Source organism: Scatophagus argus, chromosome 24 (assembly GCF_020382885.2).
Source record: "Scatophagus argus isolate fScaArg1 chromosome 24, fScaArg1.pri, whole genome shotgun sequence".
NCBI lineage: Eukaryota > Metazoa > Chordata > Actinopteri > Scatophagidae > Scatophagus > Scatophagus argus.
The window spans coordinates 6,015,770-6,030,065 of NC_058516.1; the positions used below are offsets into that span (position 1 = coordinate 6,015,770).

Sequence of the window (14,296 nt, forward strand, 5' to 3'; positions counted from 1 at the left end):
ATATGCTGCATTCAACCTCTCGATGCAAATTGTTTTTTAGACCACCATAAACGCTGTAAAGCTGAGGTCAGTTTGAACATGAAACAGCATAAACTTAAAAGATTGCTAATTATGCGTGAAAGAATGATAATAGTATATTAATGCATACGTATAATTACTATTACGGATTTTGTTGAAATTATAATTATTCCCATGGACATTCCTTTATTCCAATGCTTCACACGTTGGTCTTCTTCTTAAAATTACTATTTCCGATTGCTATTAAAGGCATCAGGAGTTATTCTACTATTAGCGTTCCTATACTGCCGCTATGTGGTCAAATAGTATAATGTATAATAAAGGTTAAAACAATTATTATTCCAGTAGGTGGCAATGTTATCCTGTGCCTGCAGCGAAACAGTGCGTGGTTTGGAGTTATATAACATCAAAATAGTATTTGTTGCTGTTCAGATATTTTATACGTCTTAAATGAATACACCAGTTTGAGCATTAATTGATTTCAAGTCTCATTTAGCCTTCATTATTGCTAATTATCATGGAAAAATGATACCGGATAAACCACCATTAAAAGTCACTGCTGAGTATCCCACAGCCACACAAAAAAGAAATAATGAAGCTATGTTACATACAGTTGTATTTATTTATCCCTCTGTATAGCCTTCAAATAGGATGGGTGAATTAGTTTACGGTGCTGCCCCCCTGGGCATTACACCGACGAAGGGGGCGCGTCCGTTTGCGCAAGGGACCTCCGCTGACGGGACAGAGCATAGCAGCCTTTGGATGTTGCTCTCCGACTGCTGTTGACCGGGGAAGTCATCTTCCATTTCATCTGGGGCCACTGCTTCTACCCCAGATGTGACCGAGCTAATGTGAAGTTAAAGAGCAGCGAGATGGCAGGATAAAGCCGCGTCAGTGTGCATTTACGCACGTCCGACAGCCTGGAGCGCAGGATTTCATCCTGCACCGTTTCTGGGACAGCTCTCGCAGTCTGCTCCTCTCAGTACCTGAACGGCTGATGAAAGGGGGGCCACACTATGGCTTCTGCTCCACCCGAGGCAAGGAAGTTTACCCGGGGGCTCAACAAACCGGGCACCGCCGCAGAGCTGAGGCAGAGCGTCTCGGAGGCTGTCAGGACATCAGTGTTGATGGTGAGAGGAAAACAACTAAACCGTCTGCTCCGACTGCACACATCACACTCTATACAACACACCAGTAAACATTTTCTCAAGGCTTTCCTTCCTTCCATCGGAAGGTCAGAGGTCAGGATAGGGAGGTTCAGTGTCTTGCTCAAGGGCACGTGGACAGAGCAGATGCCTGTTGACTGTGGAGGTCTTAAACCCTGATCTCTTTAAAATGGGCCACTTACAGGACTCTATATTATATTCTGTAACATCACTCATGACTGATCTGAGAATGGCAACATGTCTGTCACTGGTGTATGTGGGACTCTGCAGGGTTTCTATTGTTACAACTTTCTCAAAGGGGTTGCCAGGTAACTGAAATATACACCACCAGCTCAAAGGGGGCAAGAAAGACGACACACACACACACACTCACAAACACTAAGAAGTGCACACTTCTTTCTGTCTTTCTGTCATTTGACCCCCTGCAGGTGCGCCATGCAACCAGATACTGTAGGTTAGAGAGAAACAGCTGAGTAACAGCAACGGTGAAAAAGTGCCAACGCTGTCTCTGTGGTTACCTTTTGTAGCGTCCTCATCCTTAGGGACTCGTCCACAGCCCTGACCTGACTAACCCTGACTGTGTCTTGTTGCATAATAGTGATCAATATGCCATTTTTTTTGCAACTAATGGCTTTTGCTGTCAATTATGGCTGCTGTCTCACTCCACCGTCCCAGTGCGCCTGCTGATCTTGTAGTAAAGTCATAATAATCAGGACAGACAGTTCACACTAAGTTATAATGAGGTCTGGAAGCTAAGGGTTGTATATTTTTTTTTCACATAAATGTATTTTCATTTCATTTGTCACCACAAAACCAACCTGAACCTCCAAGTTAAATCGTCAGTACGGCTAATCTGCGGGTTTGGCTCCTGGTGCTTGTATTATATCGTACCCACATCACGTATAAATCCAGCGGTTTCATACTTAAGTAGATGGTATTTTTCTGATGTTGCTGTTGCTTTTTATGCTCCTGTACCCAGGGGTTCAGGCACTGACCAGTGACCATGAGATCTTGTCAGAGTTAATGAGTTGTATTGAGGTTGGGCACTGAAGTTCCTGTTGCACTCACGTACTGTGCAACATTGCCTTCATAGCACAGTGAGGCCATGCTCAGAGAAAAAAGTAGCACCTCCATTCGTATATTCATAAGCATAATCATGTATCTTCTGTGACCAAAAGACATCATATGAAAGCAGGTATAGTTCCCAAAATGTTGAACTACTCCTCAAATGGGTGCACCAGCGTTTTCGTGCTGCACTTATGTGAAACTGGGCGATTTGGAAGAAAGGCATTATTAAAAGTTTGCTCAAAGTGGAATCACCAGAGGCTGAGAACACTTGATTTTTAGCCCCTGTATACTCAGAACTGAAAAGAGTCAAGTTCCAACAGCAATGACCCACATTACCCATAATGCAACCAGTGTAAGACCTGATGACATCAAATGGGTTATTTTCTCAGGCTTGACAAATTTCACCTGAGCGTGTTTTCACAGACTGAGTGGCATTATGACAAGTAAACAAGTCCCCCTTTAGCTAGCTTTGGCAACTGTGCGGTAATGTCAAGATGAATTAGCAGAAGTCTGTACTTTACACTATCAGAAGCTACTGTGTACCTTCATGGTGGATCACAAGGTTTGCATCTGGCTCCCATTATGTGTCTGCTATAGTACATTTGCAAAGAGTTTACTTCTCTATTTTTGACCGTGCACTTATGGTGCAGCTGTTTCCCCTGCCCATTTGACATGGAGACTGGCATGCTGGCATGGTAAAAGCAAATATATATATATATAGTGAAAGAATTTCCTCAACAACTCAGATTTCACACAGCTAGAAGCAGGTTGACACTCAACAGGCAACTTTGATCTGATCAAACTGGTTTAAACTTCAGCCAAAAGGATGCAGGAAGTGTTTTGTAGACGACCATGAGCAGTAACACACTCCTCTTCCTGGTATAAAATCCATTGTTTAGTCTTCATCCACACACTTATGTCATAGTAGTCGGTTAATTCTGCCTTCGCCCACCATGTGTTTAGAGGCATAATGGATGTCAGATCAGATCTCTTGGCTGTATTTAATAATGTATGAGATGATGGTAGGTGTCCTGGCTATTTTTAAACCTGCCCTCTTTCTCCTCTGTAACTTGGTGTCACACTAAGCACCCAGGGGACCATCAATTATGAATACCTGCATATGTGATAAATCATCTAGATTCAAGACTGAGGCCAGATCAGGCACTAAATTGGACACACACACACTATAGTTAGTGCAGGCGTGGCTGGCTCTCAGCTATACCTTAGTAAACAAAGCGGAGGCCGAGCAGTAGAGCGGTAAAGACAGCCCCTGCAGTTTTAATAATCACTTCCAACTGTGGGAAATGCTGGCTTAGATGTTTTCATCCCTCTTTCTGCCCTCTCTGCTTTGCTGAATGAGTGTCTTTAATAATTCCTTCATTCACGCACACATTTATGCTTTAGAAAACACACACAAGCACTCAAATCCTGTCTTTTCTATAATTTTTTTGTGTAGTTTGCCTGCTCTTCCTCTGTCGTTGGCGAGCTTTGACACTCTCTCAGCTCCTGTAAACTAAGCAATGAGGAAAGCTAACCAGACTATGGAATTCCACTTAAGAGTGAACTCCACTCTAGAGGATTTGGTCTGATTAGAGCATAAAAAACCTGGCAGAGATAATCTGCAGATTTGCAGATGCTTTAGCACTGCTGACCTATATCGGTGTCATGATAGTGGAGCTGGGATGAAGCGGGCCGTTTGGTCGGCTGCTGGTTCCTGAGTCGCTGCCTCTGATGGCTGAGGTCCGGGCTTTCCTGTGGTTTCCACGTCTTCTTTATTTAGGCTACCTCAAGCTCTGTCGTTACCACCCTGACGTTGGTGTAAACACTCGCCCTCTTTTTGCTTTAGCAGCCAGTCTGGCATGTGTTGTTGTAAAGTCAAGAGTGGTTTGCCTGTGAGCTCCAAACTTCATTTCTTCTTTAAGACTGACAGAAGACAGCAAGTTTCAACATCACTGTCAAGTGAAATTCTTACTCCATGATATGATTTTGATATGTTGCCAGTTTCCGCCACATTCAGCCAACAAGGCTGTCATCTTTCTTTAAAGCCTGCAAGCTCACAAATGAAAAGTCTGCTCTTGTTTGAGTCCCACGGCATTTTTATTGCATGCTTTTGTTTCTGCTTCATGGACTGCAATGTTGATACAAGACGGCTTGTAAAGGAGATTTCAGCTCATTGCAACATCATTTATTTTCTTGCTTGTTGTTGGAATCTCCCAAAGGTTTAGCGGACAATCGCATTGTATTTCAAGTTTAGCAATTTCACAGACTCTTGAAATTCCAACGGACATTTGTCTCCACTGTGAAAAAAATGATGCCAGTAGATAAGCTGATTAGGTTTTGAATATCCATAAAGTGGGTGACATTAAAAAACAAGGTCCCCCATTTTCACAGGCTGAGCATTGCCTCCCATGGCAATTAAAACGGACTTTTCTGTGTAAAAATCGGTGGAGTGTGCCTTTAACTTTGAGTCATTTATTGACAGCAGCTGTGACTTTAATATAACCACAATTAATGAAACAGTTGCTATTTTAATCAGCAGTGCAGCCAGCCCTGTCTGCAAAAAATTGGGCAGTGACCATGAAAAATTCCTCTGACCCAGTTGACACAATTGCACATCCAGTTCTTTGTAGCATGTGTAAAAATAGCCATTTCACTGCAGTGTGGAAAACATTTGTGGTCTTTCGGCTGCTTGCGAATCCTTCCATTTGAAAGTTGGGCTGTGATAGGTAGAACTGGAGCACACTGACCTGTAGTCCAGTTAGACAATGACAGTGTGCTGGTTTCTCTCTTTGCGAGCTTATTAGACGTGAAGAGTATTGGACACAGCCAAAAACTCATGTCAGGACACAAGGATCCTGTCTTAGTCTGCCTGGTTACCTGTATGCCTTTCACGAGACACTCAATACCCAAATCACATGTGCGTAACCCAGATTCAACAGTAACATTCATTATCGTTTAGGTCCCCCGATGAAACTATTGGCACATTTCACTGAGATCACAATTAAAACTTGCACTTTATACATAAAGCACAATGGGAACGTGGTCTTTTGAATGAGACTTGGAAAACAATCCACGAACAAGTACATAATTACTCTCCGTGTAGTAGACATGAGCTCATGCAATAGAGGGATGTCAAAGGAGCTCTAAATTTAGATCCAGCATGTGACACAGATATGAATTGACCTCTGATTATTTTGCTCACAGCCACAGTCTCAAATTCAGGATTTTTAAAAGTCTTAATTCACTCATGAGAAATGTGGCTGTCTTGCTAAATCACAAACTTGTTTTATGTGTTTGTTCCCTCCACCCCTGCGTTCACAAGGCTGTCCACACATGCAAAAATTAAACTCATAATACATTAAGCCCCTCCAGCATAGCTGTGCAAAACAAACCCTCCATAGTTTTTCCATGCCTGTTTCATCAAACCAGTGAAACTTGGCCGCCGTGCCGTCTTTTGAATCATAGCTCTGCTTTTTTTCCTCTTTGGGCGAAGCGTTCATGATTACACGTCTCAAGCCATTTGTACAGGCTTACAGCTCGTGTGGTATCATTTCTGTTTGCTGTGATTTACGTCATGGATGTGTAGGGAGCGTTACCTAAATTCAATTAAAAAAGATGAGGTAAGAAGCATCGTCTGGCTCTGTTTTTCCCCCGGTGAGTCATCAGGCCTCGGTGTTGTTGCAGCGGTAGGGGCTGCCTGAGGGGGGCAGCAGTGATGCATATCTTCTACTTGTGTCCTCTGTCTCAGAAATGATCATGCTGTAAACATTTAGGCATGTAAAGACAAAGATCAGTGGAGAAGAAGCCCTTGTTGTTAGTTTCAGCATGCCACTTTCACGTTCACTGGTCATGGAAATATTTAGTCATTCACCCAGAATCTTCACACAAGCCTCTCGTCATTTATTTGCTTTTTTATTGCAATGAGAAAACTGCTGACATGTATAAGTGATGGCTGCCCCCTTTCTCTAAAATAACAGTGTCTTGTTGTCAGGAAACCAAGCATAGTCTCTCTTATTTAATTGTTGTCTGTTTTTTTCAGAATAAAAGACAAAAATCCACATTTTGGTCTAAAACTGCCGATAAGAAACCACTGAGTTTATGGAAAAAGTTTGTGACCAAGGATGGATGGGGGAACATTGATATGTGGAGTTGGAGAAGAGCATCATGTCTGCTGTCACTGACTGAGGGAGATTTCACTGTCCCCCCTCCACTCTGTGTCCTTTCTGTGGAAACAGCTGATAAATGTGTTTTGTTGGTCTGGTGGTTGCGACGTCGACACACTTTTCAAATGGCTTTGTGAACTGTGTGTTACTGGCTGCGTTATGGGGGTGCAGTTTGGATTTCATTAGATTAATGCGTCCTCTGAGGAGTAGCCCTAATGTAATGACTCTGCTCAAATAATGCTGCTGAATGAGCCTGAAAAAGGGGCATTCCGCCAATCGTACACTTGACGATCAGTTGTCATGAGGAGTAGGTATTGATTTATGAAAACAGTTGTTCTTTAGTGGGTCTGTGAAATTTCATCTGCTGCCTCTTACAAATAAAACTCCTTAAATCGATTGACATTTCAGCTGCCTTCACCTCCTGCTTTTGCCTTTTGACGCTGAGCACATCCATTTTGACTGCCTTTTGAACTTCTTTCAGAATTTGCAGCTTTTCTAGCCTTTTCATTTCTTAAACTGTTGTCACTAAAAGACTCACTTTAAAGCTTGTAATCTCATTAAGCTATTCATTTCACATTTCTAAAGTGATTCCCATGATTGCAAGCACTGAATCTGTGTTATCCTCCTTCTTTCTTTTTCATATGATTCTCCTTTTTACCCATTTTGCTGCATCATCCACTCAAAAGTAGGTGAGTGTGTCAACCGCTGATGAAATATTTACACCAGCCGCCTGAGAGAAGCTGAAAAAAATTCAGAGAATTGTTTGTATGCGCATGTAATTTAGCCTGACTTAAACAAGCCAGTGTCCCTCAGCTAACAGGAGAGAGGATGTGAGGTGATGATTTATGGACGGTGGCCAGATTTGTCCTGGTTGTCCTATGATGCATTGCGCTTGACGAATCAGCCCAACCAAGTGTTAATGGCTGTGGGCCTGGCACTGCAGGTCAGTAGAAGTTAAATTATTCCCTTTTTTATGTCTTAGAGCACATGTGAATGACATCAGCAAGATGACTGCATCGCTTGTAATTTCATGCAGTGGGAGAAAGAGGAAAAAGACAAAGAGGCAGAGAGAAAGAGAGTAAAACATTGTCTGCAGTAGCCAGTTTGTGTGTGTGGGTGAGGCTGTGTGTGTGCGTCTTTGTTGGTAGCAGTCTGCTTTTACTGTTGACAAAGCATACAGAGTCAGAGAAATGACTAAGCTGTGAGGCTGAGGGAGGGAGAGAAGCTTGCTGGGAGAAAGAAGGAGGAGAGAGAGAGAGAGAGAGAGAGGGAGGCAGGAGAGAAGAAGTGAAAGTGACAGGTGGGAGTGAGTGATGGAAGGAGATGGCAAGATTGAGAAAAGAGGGAGAGAAAGCAGTGAAGAAGAGTCAGTGAGAGGGAGCGAGCGGAGCTTCTGAGCATCCCCCAGCCGAAGGCAGAAGGGAGGAAGAAGAGTCGGAGAGTCGACGCCCTGCTCCAACTGAATGAACGGCTTCTCTCCTCCGGCGCACTCATCCCTCCATCCCCACTGGGCTGCACACACGAGGATACAACTCAGCCGCTCAGCTCAGCACTTGAGAGATAGTGGTTGTGTTTCAAGCGTGAATCCTCCTCGGCTACGGGAGATAAGCCGATACCTGAGTGAATTCAATGCTCCTGCGGGTCTAGATGTGGAAGGAGTCAAGGTTGGGGGATCTAAGTTGGGACCTTGAGCTGAAATTAAAGAGAAGAGTTGTTGAAATTAGGCTCCAAGAGTGAGTTAATTTGTTTTCCTGCATGGTGGTGGTGAGCATCTGGTGACACCATGGGATGCACCACCAGCGTGGTTCTGTTGGAAGGGCTGCGCTCCATCCTTGAGAGGAACTGTGGCTACATCAAGGGGGCGGTGGAGCTCGGGGCTCTGGAGGAGGAAGAGGAAGCCCTGAGTCTGAGGGGATCTCAACTCTGGATTCCCACCACTGCTCTGGTAAACCCATCTCAAAATGTTCCCTCTTTGCTTTGCTCTTCACTTTTCTTCTCCAGTTTAATTTTTATGTATGTTTTAACCATGCATCACTTCAGGTCAATGGTGGTTTGAATGTGTAAGTAGGTAGATTTTAGATTTCAGACGACAAGCAGGATTTATCTCCAGAAATACAACAACATAAAATTTTATTTCTGAACAGAGAGGAGCAAAATATCACTAAATTTGTCTCTAAATTCAAGAATTTCTCTCTGTATTTGATCATTGACTCCACCGGCGTTAAAGTCAAAATTTCTTTTCTGTGAAACATAAAACGCACATATATCACAACATCACATCTTTATTAACAATGGAAACTAGATAAAAAAATGAATAATTTACAGATCGAGTGGAGACTTGTCGGATAAAACATGAGTTACTGCGCAGATCAGCAGAATTTTGGCTAATAATCTTCCTAATAGACTCCCCTGAGGAGCTAGATTTGGAAGTCGAGTATCTTTCAGTTGCCCCCAATCACACAATTACTGCTGCAGCACATCAAAAGCTTAGCATTTGGCTGCGAGGGGGCGCGACTCAGGATTTTTTGTGAGTTTGCTCGCCCTGTTAAATCGAGGTCTTGAACTTTTTTTTTTTCCACCCGGCCTGTAGCCATGTTGTCTTCCACTTGGATTGATGCACTGCTAGCCTGCATTAAGCTACTTCCCTCATGTTGGCTCCATTAGCTCGAAGGCCGCCTTGTGTTAAGTCAAAGAGATTTAATGGACAATCGATAGCAAAGGGGTTAAGTAGGATTGCTAGTGCACGCTAGTCAAGGACATTCAATATAAACCATCATCACATTTGGATGCAGTGTTTCCTTTACAGCCATTCAGCTGCGGCTGGCCTCCTATACGACCCTTCACATAAACACAATTACATGTGTAGCAATGGAAAATATCCTGCCATTAATATCCAAATTTTAGTTAAGCTGGGAAACAGAGGAAACACTCAGGACTGAGCCACACAAACACAGCTTAAGAATTTAAATACTGTATGAAAATAAGTATGTGGACAGAATCCAATATTCATGTAGTGTTTCTTGTCATCATCTTGATATTTCCAGGCTAGTAGTGATTTAATGTTCTCTTTTCAAAGCTCACCTAAAGCTTCTGAAAAGTTGGTTTCAAAAAGGGTAAAATAAGCTGTGATTGATCCCCAGAGGGGCAGTTCAGGCGTGTTCTCCATGGCTTGAAATATTCCCAACTAAATAAGCAACAAATAAAGTTCAAGTTAGGAAATGCGCCCCTGGGTATTCCTTCCTTCATCACACCAGCAGTTAAGGCAGCAAAATGTAGCTGCAAAATCACCTCAGTGCAGTGAGATCACAGGGATCAGCTGCAGTGAGGTCGACCTACAGCAAACACCTGTCACCTGAGGCATTTCACATTTTGCTGTCTACGTACAGAATTCTAATTATTTACGGACTGATTTTGTGATATCCGCCAGTGAATGTCCGCACTATGTCCACACACTGTCCATTGCAGGCTGTGGATCATTCCTTTGTAAAGCAGGCAGGAGACTGAGTGAGTCTCTCTAAACCCATGCAGGGACTTTCTGCGCTTCACATGGTGTTGCTGCACGGTCTCGAGTCGAGCTCTCAGCACCCCTGAGAGCCCTGACGTCATAGAGACCCAGGGAACTCCCCTCTCTCGTATTATCTTTAACTTGTCCCACATGTTTTCCTCTGTGTTACCTGGAGCCACAGTAACATAACGCTGACCACAAGACAGACCGCTGAGCATCGTGCTGACACTGTGACTAAAGGCCATTTTTCATTTCCACTTTGTGTGACAGACAGTGGCTTGAGACAGATGAGTGAGTTTAAGGCCAGGGAGCTAACTTGTTGTGTGTGTGTGTGTGTGTGTGTGTGTGTGTGTGTGTGTGTGTGTGTGAGGGGGGATCGGAGCTGAAGGGGAAGTTTCACTTCTTTTCAGGCAACACCCTCACACTCTCTCTCTCTCCAGGGCGCCTGTAGCGATCGTCGACTCCCCAAACATTACGTCAACCTGCTCTTACACAATTCTCCACAGACCTGCGTGACGCTCTACGTCTTAATATATGTGTGTGTGTCTCTTGAGAAGGGCGTGGAACATATCCTAATGGGTTCAAGCTGTGTAAAAACAAATGAACGCCATCCTTGTTCACCTCCTCCTCCTTCACTCGCCCTCTGACAACTTTTTTTTTTTTCACTTTATGTCGAGCTCTTACGCAGATGGCTCTCTAAACTAATTTGCACTCCCGTCCCCATCGTGCACACATTCAGACACAAACTCTCACACATCCTCGTGGTTTTGCTGGCATGGCACCAGTGATAGCTCCAGGAAGCGTGATGGTGTGCGAGCGCTCCAGAGATGTGGGCTGAATGAAGAGGGATGACCTCAGTGCAGCCAGGATCTTTGACAAGAGGCTGATTATCACGCTGAGCTGGTGACGCCGTCACTGAGGCCTCTGCAGGATGACGGGGACACAGTACAGTCAGCAGTCCATTGCAGACCAAGGCCAGATGAAAGTCAAGTCAAGAAGCTGTGATAGACTTGCTTTAAATACTTCACCCCTTGATATCCTTGAGAACACACACTGAGTTCCCCCACTTGCTTTCATCTCTCAGCCTTTTGCAGCGCTGTTGAAATTAAAAAGGCTGCTAACATCAAGAGTTGTTGCTCAAAAATTCATCATTATCTCCAATATTTCCCCTAGTAGGAATAGAGGAAAACAAAGTAGATACTGGATATGATATGAACTTGCATTTTGGGGTGAGACGTCCCTTCAGCTGAAACTATAGAAGAGTACAATAAGAATAATTTTTGCTTTTTCTCTGCTGTTAGTCTTAAGTGTCTCTGTATTGCCTTGAGTTTAATACAAATACCAGCATTCCTTCTTTACTGTGTGCACCACCCCTAGCTGTTATCCCTTATGACAGTTTTGTATTTGTATTAGTGACCAGGCAGGATAAAGTCCAGGTGATGTGCAGTCCAGCTGAGATTTGCATCCTCGCATACGGCGATCAATATCAATCATCAATATCTGTACCAAATTTCGCTGTGATTCATCCAAATGTTTTTGAGAGAAAAAAGCATCAATCATATGATGTTGTCAGTGGAAAAGTCAGAGCACCACCAAAATTGTTAGGCTTTCAGTCAAAACAGTTGTGTCTGGATGAAATTATTGGACTGACCCTGATTGCCAGCTCTGGAGGCCCACCGCTAGTGTTGAATCAACAAGTGGCATTGCTCAGTCCTGATTCTGTTTGATATCATTTTAAATGGAATATTCTTGAGTGCCAGACTGTGAACTGGACAAAAGAAGCTGCTTGAACTTGAACTTTGGGAAAGTGTAATGGAGATTCTCCACTTTTTCTGACATTTCACAGACTGATGATAATTTAAGCAATCATCGGGGGCTGCCTTACACATTGGCTCATGAGGCAAAGAGGTGGAACAGCCTTATTTCAGAGTCTCTGTGCAGTTTCCTGTGTTTTTAAAGAAGTTATTTCTCTGAATGGTACATTTCAGCAAGTCCCTTTGAAGCCACTACTGTTAAAACAAGTTATGCTAATTATGCACAAGTTATGCTAATTATGCACAGTGCCTCACACATCAGAGAGCCCTGCTGTACAAAAAGTGAAACTCACACACATGTATGCACACACGCACGCACGCACGCACGCACACACACACACACACACCATTGCCTGTCTTTGTGCTACATTTTGTTCGGAGTGATGGTGCTGAAATTTTAACGGAGACATGACGGCCTTTGAAGTATCTCGATCCGTGGCACGTCATCCCCTCTCTGACATCCGACCTCTCCCCCTCTCATTCTACATGCACAAGAGAGGCCCATCCTCCCTTCTCGTGGATATAATTGGATGGGTTATTAATCATGCTCGTTGAGGCTGAGAGAATCTCTGGCTTGTAAACATCGGTGTGGTTGGGGAGTTGTGTGTAACGCACCATGAGAGAGAGAAAAGAAGCTCCAAAACACAAAGATTTGCATAAATTTACCCACAGTAATTCCTCCCTCAAAACTTGAAATGTCATCATTCTGAAACACACACTCAGATGGAGAACAGCTGAGCCGAGGCGTCTCTGTTGCCTTTAGATTAAAGGCAAGTGATTCTCCTCCGAGAGAACGCTGACAGGAAACATTCAGAAACAAGGGGCAACTCAAACTGTTCCTGAAGCAGCAGGAGAGTGTGTGTGCTGTGTCTAAGTGCCGGATAAGGAGGAAGTGTGTTTTAGCTGACCCCGCTGTGGGTGCCTGTTGCAGCGGATATGGCTGAGGAACAGTTCAAAGCAGAGCAAAATATCAGTGGGAAGTAGAACTTTATCAACACGGATCGAGTGTCTAAACTCCGTCAGCGTGGCTGGTGACAGTTATTTTTAGTAATTTCAGCAGTAAGAAAATCTTTGGATCCAATTAAGAATCCATCTGACAATCAAAACTGATGACAGAGGAGAACCGCTCTCATGTCATCAGATCATAAACAGTTAGGAAGCACTGCACTGTTCTCTGTCAGCAAAAACTCCTTGTTTTGGATTATTTTTGATGACATTACTGTTCTGAAAGACCATACAGCCCAAGTCTGTTGGTCCGCTGTGTGAACCCTGTTATTATTCAAATGTTGGTGGGTGATTAGAAACCACTGCCCTCCCTAAAAGTAAATGTATTCCCTGCATTCCCTGTTCACTTACTGGTAGATACCCAGTAGGTAACCAGTAGTATTTCATCAGTACCAGGTACAGCATGTGCAAAATATTTACACTGTAATTTGAAGGCTGTATAGTCCCCTTTTTTCTTCTACCTTTTTCTGCCACTTTTTATTGTCAGCACACACATGCGCACACACACACACACACACTAGGCAGGTGGAGCAGGCGCATGACGACATGATCTTTGGGCCTCTTTTACGTTTTCAATGGGGGCGTGGTGGATTACTCCTCCCCTCTTCCTCCTCCTCCTCACACAAATCACATACTGTACATACAAGCACACACACACACACACACACACACGCTCACAACTGCACAGCTGTGAGGGTGGGAGGGGCCGTACCCTTGTGATGAGAGACAGAGCGGCAGAGAGAGAGAGAAAGAGAGCGAGAGGCTGTTCTATTGTGGCTGAGCACAGAGGGAATCTGACTGGACCGTCGGCAAAGTTCTCTCACCCTTCACACACTGCGGGGAAACTTTGTGCCATGGCAGTGTGTGTGCCGTGAGCCTCACACTTGATTAAAGGCAACACACAGACCAGGACTGACCAACATGCAGGGCCGGGCTGGCAAAGCCCCCAGGAGGGAGATGGTGATAGAGTCTCCACAGCAGTACAAGAGCCTGGCTGAGATTGAGGCAGAGGTGGAGGCTGGGTCACAGGTGGCGGCGGTAAGTGTGCAAGGTGCCATCTTCAACACAGAACTGAAGATCTTCTGAAATCCATTTTGGGAGTCGCTCGCTAAAATGAGCCAGATGTGATCTGATTGTTTAAACCGGTCTTTTATCACTCAGATTCCCTTTCAAGAGAAGCTTTGAAGATAATTTAAAAGGGGTTAGATGGAGATTGGAAATAGCAGCTTCAGGGTACACCTCTCCAGGGGGTTGAATGTTGATCTTTTTTTAGGAAATGGAGCACTTGTGGCTCCCTTTGTTCATTAACTGTTTCTGTGCACCTCAGTCAGGCAGTTTGGCGAGTTGGCTGCAAAGTTGGTGCAATGATCAAGATCCCACGAGTTTGTTTAACACTGCAAAAAGCAGCATATACTCTTTTGACTGTCATTTGTGAACCAAAGATTATTCTAAATGTCAGAGATGAGATTAGTTGTAAAATTTCTCTGCATTTTGGATTATGAAAAATTCCAGCTCACTAGTTAAGTAAGAGTATTATTAAACTGAGAGTATTTGGCC

The 14,296-nt window shown here is 43.9% G+C and overlaps 1 protein-coding gene across 11 annotated transcripts in view; it reads left to right on the forward strand.

Moving 5' to 3' along the window:
• The first annotated feature begins 642 nt into the window (after positions 1-642).
• Positions 643-14,296, forward strand: part of LOC124055590 (dedicator of cytokinesis protein 9-like) — a 48,525-nt gene continuing 34,871 nt past the window's right edge. For 2 of the 11 annotated variants that reach the window (XM_046382525.1, XM_046382526.1), the window contains exon 1: positions 646-1,148. In XM_046382525.1, the coding sequence (XP_046238481.1) occupies positions 1,035-1,148 (114 nt within the window). In that variant the 5' untranslated portion in view covers positions 646-1,034. Of the gene's footprint in view, positions 1,149-8,131; positions 8,361-13,476; positions 13,778-14,296 lie in introns of those variants that run through there. The other 9 variants (XM_046382516.1, XM_046382519.1, XM_046382521.1 and 6 more) reach the window with 7 other exon arrangements.